This window comes from Mastacembelus armatus, chromosome 17, assembly GCF_900324485.2.
Source record: "Mastacembelus armatus chromosome 17, fMasArm1.2, whole genome shotgun sequence".
NCBI classification, from domain to species: Eukaryota; Metazoa; Chordata; class Actinopteri; order Synbranchiformes; family Mastacembelidae; genus Mastacembelus; species Mastacembelus armatus.
The window spans coordinates 2,647,425-2,662,845 of NC_046649.1; the positions used below are offsets into that span (position 1 = coordinate 2,647,425).

At 41.2% G+C, this 15,421-nt stretch overlaps 1 protein-coding gene across 1 annotated transcript in view; it reads right to left on the reverse strand.

Annotated features, from left to right (window-relative positions):
* Positions 1-15,421, reverse strand: part of LOC113134669 (phospholipid phosphatase-related protein type 4-like) — a 58,515-nt gene that overhangs the window by 33,824 nt on the left and 9,270 nt on the right. Inside the window, exon 2 of the mRNA XM_026314140.1 lies at positions 382-567. Within this exon, the coding sequence (XP_026169925.1) occupies positions 382-567 (186 nt within the window). The remainder of the gene's footprint in view (positions 1-381; positions 568-15,421) is intronic.

Below are 15,421 nucleotides of genomic sequence, written 5' to 3' on the forward strand. Positions count from 1 at the left end.
ATAGTTAAAACAAATTGTTGATTCCTACTAAATGTTAACACAGCATGGAAAGAACTTACGCTTGTTTCACTCGGCATGGTCCCACACTTCTATATTTGCATTATGTACAAAACCACTGTGGGAAGAAGGCTTTTAAACTGAAAACATCACTGATTACATACACTTGTCTTTATTTAATGTAAAGCTCATCTAATAGCACATTGTATTCCTATATGTCAGTCAGAGGAGGAACATGCAGTTACCTGGTTCATTCTAGTTTATAGAAATTGCTCTAATAAGACCTTCACATTAGTGTGGACAACAGTCAGTTCACTACACAACCACATGCAACCATTATAGCAAGGTCCAGTGTGGAGAATAAAGAGCTGGTCGGTTACTTACAGTGGCAGTGGGAGCAGCGAAGGCCAAGCTGAAGAGCAGAGGCAGTGGGCAGACTTCCTGTCTGGGCAGGATGTAGGGCAGAGACAGACTGCGATCATTACAACTGTAACCAGAGTGCACTGGCTGGAAAATATCTGTCAGCTCCAAGAAGTAAAGACTGATAACAGAAGAGGCCAGGATAGGGAGCTGTAGTAAAAGATAAAGAACAACACAAACTAAATGAGAAAACTGCTCAAGCTACAATAGAACAATATCTGTAACCATTTAAATTTGAAAATAATAGTTTAAGACCTTTAATAAGTGGCATCAAACCCACACCTGAAGTTTGGTACTAAAACAATGTTTTTTCTGTACCCTTGAATTAGTATTTTAAACTCTTTTTTACACAAAATGAATTAAAAAAATAAAAATGATAACAAAGTTAACTTTATCAGTTCAATTTTGGATCTGGTTCCAGTTTGGTAAAATACCCAGATTCATGGAGCTTCATTGGCAAATAAATCCATCATCAGATTTATCATTCACATTCTCTTATTAACACTCTGACCTCTCTGAATACAAACATCAGCAAAGAAAGACTAATGCTAAAAATGGCAGTGCTAATGCTGAAATTCATTAGGTATATTGTACTTTCTTTGTTTAGCATGTTGCCATTTGTTAGTTACTCAAGCTTAAATGTCATGTACAGCTGGAGCTCAAGAGAATTACATTATTGCAAAACTGCACAAATTTACTTGATGGTGCTAGGTAAAATGTCACAGGATTGTCAAAGCTATCAGAATTCATCCTGAAACAAATTTAGTGTCCAAGTATTTGAGTTATTTCATTAAAAAAATATGTATGTTAACTTCATAGTACTGCTTGAGTTTTCCATTTGTGAACAACATTTTATGCCAGTCCTTCAAATACATATTGAAATATTTCACAGTAAGTGAAATTGTTGACTGCATTGTGGCACTAGAGGTGTCACTGATCACCAAAATCAATAAGATTTAAATGGGGACCAAAATGCCCAGTTTCCATTGTACAGTTTTAGCACTTCTCGGCTCTACTCAAATCAAGTTGGTTTTGGTCATTTTCCATTACAATTAAGTAATGGGGCCGTTAGAGCATGGCGGTGCGGAACTGCCGTGACACTACCAAGCACGAAATGTATGCACATCCTCATAGGACCACAGTGTTGTTTTGCAAGTAGTATTAGCCGTTTGCCTCGCTAAAAACAATTGCTGTTGCTGGTTTTTAAAGATGGCAGGTTTGATTCTTGTGTCAGATTTGGAGGGATGTGTCATGAAGTGTGGGATGTGGTGATGGAGGAGGAGAAGTAGGACCCAAATGCAGAACAAGGCTCAGGCATAAGTACAAAAAATCCCTGTCTGGGAACAAGACGCCACTCTGGCAAGGACAGGCAGGCCAACAGGTAAACCCTATGAACAAAAAAAAGAGGACCACTACAACTATAGCTAACTTCAACTAATGCTCCGATGACAAACAAAGGAAAAGAGGGAGTATAAGTAGTTTCAGAACAAAAGACTAATTAAACACAGGTGGAAGTAATTTAGCTAATGAAACAAAAGCCACATAAAACTAACCCAAGGAACACAGGAAATTCAAAAACCAAAATAAAAGTTGGACAGGAAACAGAAACCTAAGGCCATAACAGGATGTTATGCTCATGACTCTTTCCAGTGAGGTCACTCCCTGTCCAATCAGTCTGTTGACGTCACATTTTAGTATTGACTCAGCTCACCTGGAACCTCAGCCGAAGAGGTACTAAAAAAGTACCTGCTACCAGGTACTATCCCCTAATGGAAAACCAAAAAAACTGTCGAGTCGAGTAGTGCTAGTAGAAAAGCCCAGAAATGTCTATCCAAAATTTCATATCAGTTAATCCAGTACTTGGTGAAGTATTTCAATCTAGACCAAAAAGGCTGCCTGGCAAACCGACTGACATTGCCATCCCTATAGCCACACTTGCTATGAAAGGAAAATATCCATCCATCTACCAATTATCCTTCTGGAGCCCATCCCAGCTGACATTGGACAAGAGGCAGGATAAAACCTGTATAGATCACCAGTCTATCACATGACACATAGGGACAGACAAACTCTTATTCACATTCACACCTACAAGAAATTTAGAGTCACCAATTATCCTAATCCTATCCAGTGCAGATAGAGGGCTATGAAAACCATACTGGAAAGAAAAGAGGGCTAAATGCCAGAAATCTCTGCCCAAGGCCAAATACTCATAGTTATTACTGCAATCTACCATGAGCAGAAAGAATTAACTTGCTACTTTTTAATCTGTGTTACAGTACATAATCAAGATGATGCCATGCCAGTCTGGTTTAGAGTCAAAAATATGGGGCAAATTTGCCATAGGGAAACTATTCCAAAGCTTTTTCAAAGAAATCTTGATGAAGGGACATCATTTTCACAGGATGTGAGTATAAAAGCTAAAACTGGGCTTCCAGAAAAGGTTTCGTTAGATGTGTTATAAACAGTAGCACAGGTAGACAGGGATTCAGCTGTTTTAACTATTTTGTGCTTTTTTGTTGCAGTTGAAACACAGACACAAGGATAAACACCAATCAAATATGAAAGGCACCTAAACTCTTTACGCTTTTTTTTAAAGAAAAACAGCACACTGAAGGATGCCAATGTTTTACTACAGTTCTACAAAAATAGTGGTTATGTAGTCTTGCTGCAGTTCAGTCTATGTGATGCTTTGTGGATTCACCCGTATTCCAGGGTGAGATCCACAGACTGCGTGTGCATTTGCTGATCTGTCATCTGTGTTTAAGTCTTCCTGCAGTGAATAATGTGTGCAGTGAAGATTTTTGTTCCTTTAGTTGGATATTTGCCCTTCACTGTGCGAAGTGATGTATTTAATCACAAATATGACTTCCATACCGGATCGGTCACGGCCCAGGTTAACAACGACCGCCACTGGTGTTGTTGACTTACACGGTGCCAGTGGAAACTGGACTACTGTTGGTCGAAGAAGGAGAGGAGGAAGGCGTGTCCGTGGGCAAAGAGAGAAGAGGAAGGGCAGGAGTGAAGGACTTAGAGTAGGGACTTTAAATTAGGGACTTTGTCAGGGAAAACTAGAGAGTTGGCTGATATGATGGAGAGAAGAAAGGTGGATAGCTTGTGTGTTCAGGAGACCAGGTGGAAAGGTAGCAAGGCCTATAGATTAGGAGCAGGGTTCAAGCTGTTTTTATCATGGTGTGGATGGAAAGAGGAATGGAGTAGGACTTATCCTGAAAGAGGATTTTGCTAGGAATGTTCTGGAGGGGAAGAGAGTGTCAGATAGGGTGATGAGTCTGAAGCTGGAAGTTGAAGGTGTGATGTTGAATGTTGTCAGTGGTTATGCCCCACAGTTAGGAGGGTAGGAATGCTGATCGACCAGTAAATCAAGAGTTTTGGCTTACAGCTTAGCTCCTTCTTTACCACAACGGACAGGCACAGCACTGTATAACTGCAGATGTCACGGCAAGGTAACTCCAATGTATTTCTCTATATTTATATAACATGTTTTTTGAAAAAAATCATTTGCTCTTCAGTGCATTTTTGTCTGATTTGGGTTGTCAGGATCAAAGATAGTTCATTCCTGTTTCCCCACAAACATACTACATATTACCACATCACAAATCCCTTTAACATACAACATTTAAAGGCATTGTACATTTAGTAGTTTGTTCTTAGAAAAGTTAATTGCTACTTCATTAAAGTTGGGTGTTATCCTTGAGCCAGTAATGCAGAATTGTTAATTAGCTGCTTTAAATGGATCAAAGCAATTGTCCTCAATGGAAAATGAAAATGAATACTAACTACAATAATTGAGAAAATATTTTTTATTTGCAACCCAGCTGGCAGCAATAAAGGCAGAATGATTGCTTGATGATTACCAAATTCATACCTGGACCCCTTCACAAATCCATAATGTCAACCCTGAATAGCATGTCTTGTTCACTTTACTGATACACCTGCATGAAAAAGTAATGGCCTTGTGTGGTTTAGAACTACCCTGGCTTATAAACACTCAATGTCACTGTGCTCATCAGCTGATCTCAAGACTGAAGCTTGCTATCAAAAACTAATACTCGTGTCCACAATATGATAAACATCCAGGCAACTTTGTTTTGTTGTGCTTGTAAGATAGTCATTCCACAAGCACTTCTCTGTTTTAAAAGATAGATAACCATTTGCTACATTTGTGATTCATTATTAAAAAATCACTAATTAATTGAGCTTCCTGGCATTGGTTCATCACACATAAGAAAACCCTCAGAGCTCAGAGGAGAGGGCCATGGTTGTGGAGCAGCACAGCACAACACAGCTGAAATGCCTAGGATAATGCAGGATAGGTGGCAGATTCAGGACAGTCTGCTCAACTTTACCCAATATCAACTGATCCCCAATATCCTGATTTCTTTTCTTGTCAACCTCACCAACTCATGAAATTATTGTACAATTAGTCAGCTTTGTAGAACTGGAGAACAGACCATCAGTAAAATGCTAACAAAGTGCTGGACACTCTCCTGTCACCTTTCCTGAAATGTTTACATCACCAGCACCAGAAAATGAGAAAAAACATTCAGCTTTTGGAATTAAATATGGTGTTTGTTGTGACTACTGAGATGATGAAATAAACTTTATTAATCCCCAAAAGGAGATTCTAAAATGTAAAATAGCAAAATGCTAAACTATTCATGATAATGTTTTAACTAGCTGATGTTTACCATGTTCATCATCCTTAGACCAGCATAGGACACTCTAAACATGTGGCTCATGCTGGATTCACAAATGTGTCTACATGTAAGCATTCTATATTTTAATTCACTAGGATGCACAGATGTCTCTGCATGTTATGATAGTACCATGAGTTTCAGGTAGTGCAGTTCACCATTTATTTAATTTTTTTTTATCATAATCACAATTAAAAACAGAGATGGACAGTAATGAAGTAAATTTACTTGAGTACTGTACTTGAGTACAGTTCTTGAGAATTTGTATTTTACTTGCGTAGTATTTTGGGGGGAAACTTTTTACTTTTACTCCACTACATTTGAGAGATAAATATCATACTTTTTATTCCACTACATTTTGATAAAGGCTCTTGTTACTCCTTACATTTGCAGAAAAACTGTCAACTGACAATTGACAATTGACTGTGTTCATTATGTTTCTTGTTTGAGAGTGGTTTGGCCCACTTACATGCCCTACACACTCCGGTACAGTAGGTCATGGTATGCACCTTTGATCACTTGTTGCAACAAGAAGAAGATGAAGGTTTGTCCCACTGCTGTTGCCGTACCGGTTACATCCTGCTCAGATAAGGCAGTTTGTGTTGTGTGTGGCGATAATGATTTTGACCTGGTTCAGTCTTCGTTTAATCCTGGTCTAGTCCTGGTTTAGTTTTTGTTTTGTCCTGGTTTAATATTGCTAACATGAGTCATGGGTTAGACCTTAGACATGTCTCCAGTTTTTCTAACGTGAACAGTCTAATATTCAATACTTAAAAAAACATGTAAGTACTAACTTACCATGAATTAACCCCCTGTTGTCCACTAGTTGCACATACCGAGGAACTGTTTCCGGGTAAGTGAATCACATTCCTATTGCAAGCATGTCGTGCTGTGTGTGTTGTATAGTTTGTCTACAGATTAGTAAGATACTATAGCTAGTCTAACACACCTAAAAACTAACTAAAGTCTCTAAACAATTCATTATCTGCTACATTCCGGTACTAGTCAAGTACCTTTGTATTTTTTTCTGGTATTTATTGCTATTTCCAGACTTAGCGCTTTTTAGCCTAAACATTTACCTTAGCTAGCTAGTAACATGGCTTCCCCCTCTCCCTCCTGCTCGGTTTGCGACATGTTTAGTTATTCCTCTGCCTCCTTTAGTGATAATGACACCTGTAATAGGTGCAAGGTTCTGCTAGCTTTGGAGGCGAGGGTCACTGATTTGTAAGTGTGGCTCTGCACCTTTGAACAAAAGCCAGCTAGCTTAGCCCCGTTAGCTGGTGTGGAGCCACCGAGCTCAGGGTCTGTTAGCGGTCCAAGGCCAGCTCCAGAGCAGCCTGGAGAATTAGCCTGGGTGACGGCCCGACGGAAACATACTCCTAAGCAGAAGCCCACGGCTCATCACCTGCCTGTTTACGTTTCTAATAGATTTTCCCCGCTCAGCGATACACCCGCTGAGACATCGACTTGGATAATTGGCGATTCCATAGTCAGAAACATAAAGGTAGACACAAAAGCGACCATAGTCAAATGTATTCCTGGGGCCAGAGTGGGCGACATTGAGTCAAATTTGATGCTGCTGGGTAAGGGTAATCAGAAATATGGAAAAATTGTTATTCATGTTGGCAGCAGTGACACCCGATTACGCCAATCGGAGGTCACAATTAATGTTGAGTCGGTGTGTAACTTTGCTAAATTAATGTCAGACTCCGTAGTTTTCTCTGGACCCCTCCCCAATCTGACCAGCGATGACATGTTTAGCCGCATGTCGTCGTTCCATCGCTGGCTGTCTAGGTGGTGTCCAGCAAACGATGTGGGCTTCATAGACAATTGGGCCACTTTCTGGGGAAAACCCGGTCTGGTAGCGAGAGACGGCATCCATCCCACTTTGAATGGTGCAGCTCTCATCTCTAGAAATCTGGCCGGGTTTATTAGCCAACCTAAAGCTTGAAAATCCAGAGTGGGGCCCAGGACGCAGAGACTCAGTCTAAAACACCCCTCTGCAGTTTCCTTAGAGCCGTCGCCACCCTCATACCACATACCACCATACCACATACAGATGTGGATTATAAAATATTACATCTCTTTCATTAAATCTGTGTTAGAAAATGATTTGATAACTGATCACCAAATTGACGTACTCTGTCTTACTGAAACCTGGTTACAGCAGGATGAATATGTCAGTCTGAATGAATCAACCCCCCTCAGTCATAAAAATTATCATGTTCCTCGAAGCACAGGTCGAGGTGGAGGAGTAGCTGCAATCTTCCACTCAAACTTATTATTAAACTTTCATTCTCAGAACAGTTATAACTCATTTGAGAGCCTCACTCTTAGTCTCTCCCATCCAAACTGGAAAACACAAAAACCAGTTCTACTTGTCATTGTGTACCGTCCACCTGTCCCTTGCTCAGAGTTTTCAACTGAATTTCCAGACTTCTTGTCTGATTTAGTGCTTAGTTCAGATAAAGTAATTATATTGGGAGATTTTGACATTCATGTAGATGTTGAAAATAACAGTCTCAGCACTGAATTTAATTCTATATTAGATTCAATTGGTTTCACTCAAAATGTCAATAAACCCACCCACTGTTTCAATCACACCCTTGATCTTGTTCTGACCTGTGGCATCGAAATTGAACATCTACTACTTTTTCCCCAAAATCCTGTTTTGTCAGATCATTCTTTAATAACTCTTGAATTTAAGATGATGGATCATGCAGCGTTTGGAAGAAAATTCCACTACAGCAGATGTTTATCTGACTATGCTGTTAATAAATTTAAGAAAATGATTCCATCTTTATTTACATCTATGCCAAGTACGAACACAGTGGAGGGCAGCTGCCTCAATCCCACTCCCTACCAAATTGATCATATTGTTGACAGTGCTGTAGCCTCACTGTGTGAAACGCTTGATACTGTGGCCCCTCTGAAATAGAAGTTAGTGAATCAGAGGAGATTAGCCCCATGGTATAATTTACATATTCGTACTTTAAAGCAGGCATCACGAAGTCTGGAAAGGAAGTGGCGTTCCACAAATTTAGAAGAATTTTATCTAGCCTGGAAAAAAGTCTATTAGCATATAAAAAAGCTCTCCGTAAAGCCAGAACTGCATACTATTCATCACTAATAGAGGAAAATAAGAACAATCACAGGTTTCTTTTCAGCGCTGTAGCCAGGCTGACAAAAAGTCACAGCTCTGTTGAGCCCAGTGTTCCCTTAGCTCTCAGTAGTGATTAATTTACGAGTTTCTTTACAAATAAAATCACCACTATTCTTCCTATTCCTGCAATAAATGAATCTTCTACTACAATAGCTCTTAAATCATCTGTAAGACCTGTTATGTTTAGACTGTTTCTCTCCCATAGATCTCTCTTAATTTACATCAGTAGTTGCTTCATCGAAATCATCAACGTGTCTCTTAGACCCCATCCCGACTAGACTGCTTAAAGACACCCTGCCATTAATGAACTCATCTCTATTAGACTTAGTAAATTTATCTCTAGTATCAGGCTACGTATGACAGGCCTTTAAGACTGCAGTAATCAAACCTTTACTCAAAAAGCCTAGTCTTGATCCAGGAGTCTTGGCTAATTATAGACCAATATCCAACCTACCATTTATTTCTAAAATCCTAGAAAAAGCTGTTGCTAAGCAGCTATCAGACCACTTACACAGGAATGAATTATTTGAAGATTTTCAATCAGGATTTAGAGCACATCATAATACAGAAACAGCACTGTTAAAAGTCACCAACAATCTTCTCTTAGACTCAGATAATGGACTTGTTTCTATACTTGTCCTCCTAGAGCTTAGTGCTGCATTCGACACTACTGACCACAACATCTTATTACAGAGACTGGAGCATGTGACTGGTATCAGAGGAACAGCGTTAAAATGGTTCCAATCCTATTTATCGGAAAGATTCCAGTTTGTTCATGTCCATGATGAACCTTCCACACGAACAAAAGTTAGTTATGGAGTTCCACAAGGCTCTGTGGTAGGACCGATTCTGTTCACCCTGTACATGCTTCCTTTAGGCTATGTCATTAGGAAGCACTCTATTAATTACCACTGCTATGCAGATGACACTCAACTGTATCTACCTGTTAAAACAAACCAGTTAATCAGACTTCAAGCGTGTCTAACTGACATAAAGGCCTGGATGACCAGTAACTTTCCACTTTTAAATTCAGAGAAAACAGAACTTATTGTATTTGGGCCTAAAAACATCAGAAATTTTTTGCCATCAGTTTTGGGGGCCTGTACAAATTTTGACATGTCATGATATTTGTGCTTTTTTCAGTGTCTTTTAAACATAATAATGTCTAAAGTCTAATAACACTGTAATCAGCACAAAATTGGCTACAATATGTGAGCAGCAAGTTTATACATGATTGTGTTTTTGAGAAAAAAGTGTTTATGCATGGTTAGTGAAAAACTACAATTTTTTAGTCACTGAAATAAGACCATAAAACACAAACAGAACATTGGTTCACAAGACTTTGGAGACCTGCATGTTGTAGGCTAAAGTGTTTACTTCAGAGTGCTGTGAATGTCATCTTGTTCACACATTCACAGTAAACAATACACTGATTTAAATTTTCTAAGACACTTTTTGTCCAGAAAGGCCATATGCAAGAGGGTGTGTCTGAGGATGAATAGTCATGTGATTTACCTGAGAACACAAAAGACGCACTGAACGACCAGACAAAGACGCGCATAATGAGCTTTTCAGTCAATGTAGATGGGACGGATTAGTGCTGCACAATACAAAACAATAAGGAGCCAAACGATCCTCATTTGAGTTAAAATCAGTGTTTTTACTCTGAGGACAAGCTAAACTATTTGTCTCTGTGTGGAATACAAGAAGCGCTTCTTCACATCCGTGACGCACCATCATCCAAACGCGCAGAAAAAGTGAGTAAATTCTATGATGAAGTTTGACGTTTTATGTCATTTCTCGGGGGTGTGCACATATTTATCTGGTTCACCTGAGATTTTTTACATGTGAACAGTGGACAGAGTACAAGGCGGGACCGCATTACCTGTAATGAGGTGAGACAGGAAAAAACGGACTTCTCCTTACGTTCATACGGATTAAATCAAAAGTGATGATTTGTTTTCAACTTGAATTGTTTCACTTAAAAGAAAACATTATGAGCTTTCTAGCCATATAATTCTTATTTTTATGAGCCAAGTATTCGCTGAGATTCTGGTTGTTTTATTTACGCGTCTGTGAAGAGAAATGACAGAGACAGAAAAAGCCGAGAGCGCACCCTGTCGGCTTTCTTTATTTAAAAAAAGCACAATGTTTTGTTGTTATTATGATGGTATACCACTAAAACTAGACCCTTTACAGATTTTAATGATATACTTCTTTTATCTGTACGATCAGAATTGACGGAGTAATTTAAGTTTGTTTCTGCCTTATCAGGAAAAGATGCGTAAAAACGCGTTGGCGCGTGCGTCGACCCCAGGGGTTAAAGACCTCATAGTACCATATTATCCCAATAGACCACTTCGCTCGCAGAGTGCAGGTGTACTTGTGGTTCCAAGAGTTTCCAAAAGCAGAATGGGAGGCAGAGCCTTTAGCTATCAAGCTCATATCCTGTGGAACCAGCTCCCAGCCTGGGTTCAGGAGGCAGACACTCTCTGTACTTTTAAGGCTAGACTTAAAACTTTCCTCTTTGACAAAGCATATAGTTAGGGCTGGCTTCAGGCAACCCTGAACCATACCTTAGTTATGCTGCTATAGGCCTAGACTGCCCGCGGACCTTCGGTGCACTGAGCTCCCCTACCCTAATCCCCCCTCAGGGCCTGTTACTGTGCTGCTATGATTAGAAGGACTTTTCGATATCAGCCACTTCTTCTATCTGTCGGTGGTACATACAATGCAGGGGTTTGTCCTGCCTTGATGGTTCTTGCTCCTCTCACTCCTCTTCAGGCTTCTGATGCCTGAGATATTCACTAAATACTCCATCACTCTGGGCCATCTTCCTGATGTACTCAGATTTTTCTTGTTTCTTCGCGGATGGTGGCTCTGACGCTCACCAGTCCTCAGCCTCCTTCCCTCCTCTTAGTGTACAGTCTCAGGTTGCTGGATTTGGGGTGAAACCCTCTGTGCATTACAAGGAGCTTCCTTGTCTTGACATCAGTGGCCTCTATCTCCTCTTTTGGCCAGCTTATTATGCCAGTGGGGTATCTGATGACTGGCAGAGCATAGGTGTTGATAGCTTGGACACTGTTCTTCCCATTTATCTGACTTCTTAGGACTTGCCTTACTCTCTGTAGGTATTATGCTGTGGCTGCTTTCCTTGCAGCTTCTTCTTAGTTCCCGTTTGCCTGTGGGATTCCAAGGTACTTGTAGCTTTCTTCAACTTAAAAAATCCGGACTCCTTGAGTCCTCACAACCTTCCCTCTCTTTATCATCCAACTGCACTCATCCAGTTCGAATTACATTCTGATGTCGTTGCTGTAGATCTTAGTGGTAACTGACTACGAAATGGAGCAACCATCAGCCACCTCCTGTACATGGATGACATCAAGCTGTATGCCAGGAGTGAGTGAGAAATCGACTCACTGATCCACACCACCAGGATATACAGCAACGACATTGGAATGTCTTGAATGACTGGACAAGTGTGGTCAAATGATAACAAAGAGAGGGAAGGTTGTCAGGACTGAAGGAGTTGAACTTCCAGAAGGCAGCATAGTGGATGTTGATGAAAGCTACAAGTACCTTGGAATCCCACAGGCAAATGGGAACCAAGAAGCCGCCACAGCCAAATACCTACAAAGAGTAAGGCAAGTCCTAAGAAGTCAGCTAAATGGGAAGAACAAGGTCCAAGCCACCAACACCTACGCCCTGATGGTCGTCAGATACCCTGCTGGCATAATAAGCTAGCCAAAAGAAGACATAGAGGCCACCAATGTCAAGACAAGGAAGCTCCTCACAATACATGGAGGGTTTCCAAATCCAGCACCCTGAGACTGTACACTACGAGGAAGGAAGGAGGCTTGATAAATCCCTGCACGGTATGTACCACCGGCAGATAGAAGAAGTAGCAGATATCAAAAAGTCCTACCAGTGGCTGGAAAAAGCTGGACTGAAAGACAGCACAGAGGCACTAATCGTAGCAGCATAAGAACAGGCCCTGAGCACAAGCGCGATAGAGGCTGGAGTCGACCACACCAGGCAGGACCCCGGGTGCAGGCTGTGCAAAGATGCCCCTGAGACAATCCAGCACATAACAGCAGGTTGTAAGATGCTAGCAGGCAGGGCATACATGGAACGCCATAACCAAGTGGTCGGCATAGTGTACAGGAACATCTGTGCCGAGTATGGGCTGGAGGTCCCAAGGTCAAAATGGGACACAGGTGGTGGAGAATGACCGAGCTAAGATTCTGTTGGACATCCAGCTACAGACCGACAAACAGGTGATGGTTAACTGATCGGACATAGTAGTGGTGGACAAACAACAGATAGCAACATCAAAAAGAAGGAACATGAGAAGCTTGAGAAATACCAAGGGCTGAAAGAACTAGAAAAGATGTGGAAGGTGAAGGCAACAGTAGTCCCCGTGGTAATCGGCACCCTTGGGGCTGTAACCTCCAAACTGGGAGAGTGGCTCCAACAGATCGAAGGAACAACATCAGAGTTCTCAGTTCAGAAGAGCACAGTGCTAGGAACAGCTAAGATACTGCGAAGAACCCTCAAACTCCCAGGCCTCTGGTACAGGAGGAACACATACACACACACACCACCCATCGGGGTGAGAAGAGAAATTTTTTTCTATATTTATTACATAAACATTTTTTATTCATTTCCATATATTTACATATATCTAAACAAACTGTGTGAAAACCATGTGCTGCATAATTATTATCCCACTGCAATGGTTTACTGCCCTAAAACTCAAGGCTCATCTGCTACATCCACAAGAGTATACTGTACACATATGTAAATATTTATGCTATATCATAGACTAATAGCATCAGTGAGCTGAATACAGTCAATGCTTTATGCAGTAAATGACATTATCCTGTGTCTTTTCTTTAATACCCCTGGGTGTTGTGGATATGAAGTGAATACACCATGATGAGAACTTTAAAGCCATATTAACCAAAAGCCGAATGGTCACTGTGTAAACAGTGGAAACCAGGCTGCAGTAGGGATGTTTTTCTCCTCTTAACATTTCTAGCCCTGAACATAGAGATATAAAAATACATCCCATTCAGTGGGCCATGTTGCCTAGCAGCCAGTTAGTGGGTAGGATGGTGTGACAGTGTATGAGACAGAATATGTTGGAGACACAGTGTACCTCTGTAAGGAAGAGAGAGGAGAAATTAGTAGTAATTATGATGGATTCAGAATGTTTTTCAATGTCAAGCAAGAAAAATTCAGCCCCAACAACTATTACAATAAATACTAATATGTAATTTTGTTTTCTCGCAATATACTTCATCCTTTATGACATGCTCTGTTTGCAGTTAACAGAAAATTTCAAGAAAAGCATAAAATCAGCAAAAACACACAAAGCTTTTCCGTCATTATTTACTCATCCATAATTTAGTGTGCCAAACACATACTATAATATACAGCACTGCCTATAGCTTGGTGGGGTCATGAATGAATCATGTAATGGCTTGCACATCTGCATCCACTGCAGAAGGCAGTCAGTGTTCTCTCTACAATGCATCCCACTGATTTCTTTAGATAGTCTGTCTATTACAATATAACCCATCCATCCATCCATCCATTTTCTATACCCGCTTTTCCTGGCTCAGGGTCACGGGGATCTGCTGGAGCCTATCCCAGCTCTCTCTCGGGTGGAAGGCAGGGGTACACCCTGGACAGGTCATCAGTCCATCGCAGTACAATATAACCAAAAACAGAAAATAAATAGCTTGCTGAACTGACAGTATGGACAACATCTACAACAAGCAAGGGACAGCATCCATTCCACTTTGAATGGCGCAGCTCTCATCTCTAGAAATTTAGCCATCCTAAAGTTTACAATCTAGAGTGGGGACTGGGACACAAAGACTCAGTCCTAAATGCTTCTCTGCACTTTCCTTAGAGCTGTCATCCACCCAAACCCCATAGGGACTGTGTCTGCTTCTCAACTATCTAAATTATATAAATCACAAGTTAACACAAGATGATTTATTCATAAAAACTACTCCTCTCACTGACCAGAAAAACAGAACAGTCAAATGTGGATTTTTAAATATCAGGTCCATCCATCTATCCATTATTTATATATCTATATTCCTATTTAGGGTCACAGTCAGGACAATAAGAAATTATGGAATACAATTAACATTTCAACAGGTAGAAATAGGAATTCTACACCAGCATTTACAGAGGTGGAAGGGAACTTTATAACTAAGCCTGTTGATATTACTAACTAACTAACAAAAACTACTTTCTTAATAAAGTGGATACATTAAGAAAGACAATGTCCATTACAGACAATAATACATCTAATAATAAAAAATGGAATAATGAAGAATAAGAATAAGTGGTTTGCCATCTCCAGGCCAGGGGAGAGATCCTGCCTCAAGTGGAGGAGTTTAAGTATCTCGGGGTCTTGTTCACGAGTGAGGGAAGGACAGAACGTGAGATTGACAGACGGATCGGGGCATCGGCAGCAGTAATGCGGTCGGTGTACCGGTCCGTTGTGGTGAAGAAGGAGCTGAGCCGGAAGGCGAAGCTCTCGATTTACTGGTCAATCTATGTTCCTACTCTCAGCTATGGTCATGAGCTTTGGGTCATGACCGAAAGAACGAGACCGCGGATACAAGCGGCTGAAATGAGCTTCCTCCGCAGGGTGGCCGGGCGCTCCCTTAGAGATAGGGTGAGGAGCTCGGTCACCCGGGAGGAGCTCGGAGTAGAGCCGCTGCTCCTCCACATCGAGAGGAGTCAGTTGAGGTGGCTCGGGCATCTGTTTCGGATGCCTCCTGGGCGCCTTCCTGGGGAGGTGTTCCGGGCATGTCCCACCGGGAGGAGGCCCCGGGGAAGACCCAGGACACGCTGGAGGGACTATGTCTCCCGGCTGGCCTGGGAACACCTCGGTGTCCCCCCGGAAGAGCTGGAGGAAGTGTCCAGGGAGAGGGAAGTCTGGGTATCCCTGATTCAGCTACTGCCCCCGCGACCCGGCCCCGGATAAGCGGTAGAAAATGGATGGATGGATGGAAGAATAAGAACTGGACATTTAAATTTGAGAACATAAGCATAACTGAAGTGGAAAAAATTATTAGAAGATGCAAAAATAATCCACTAG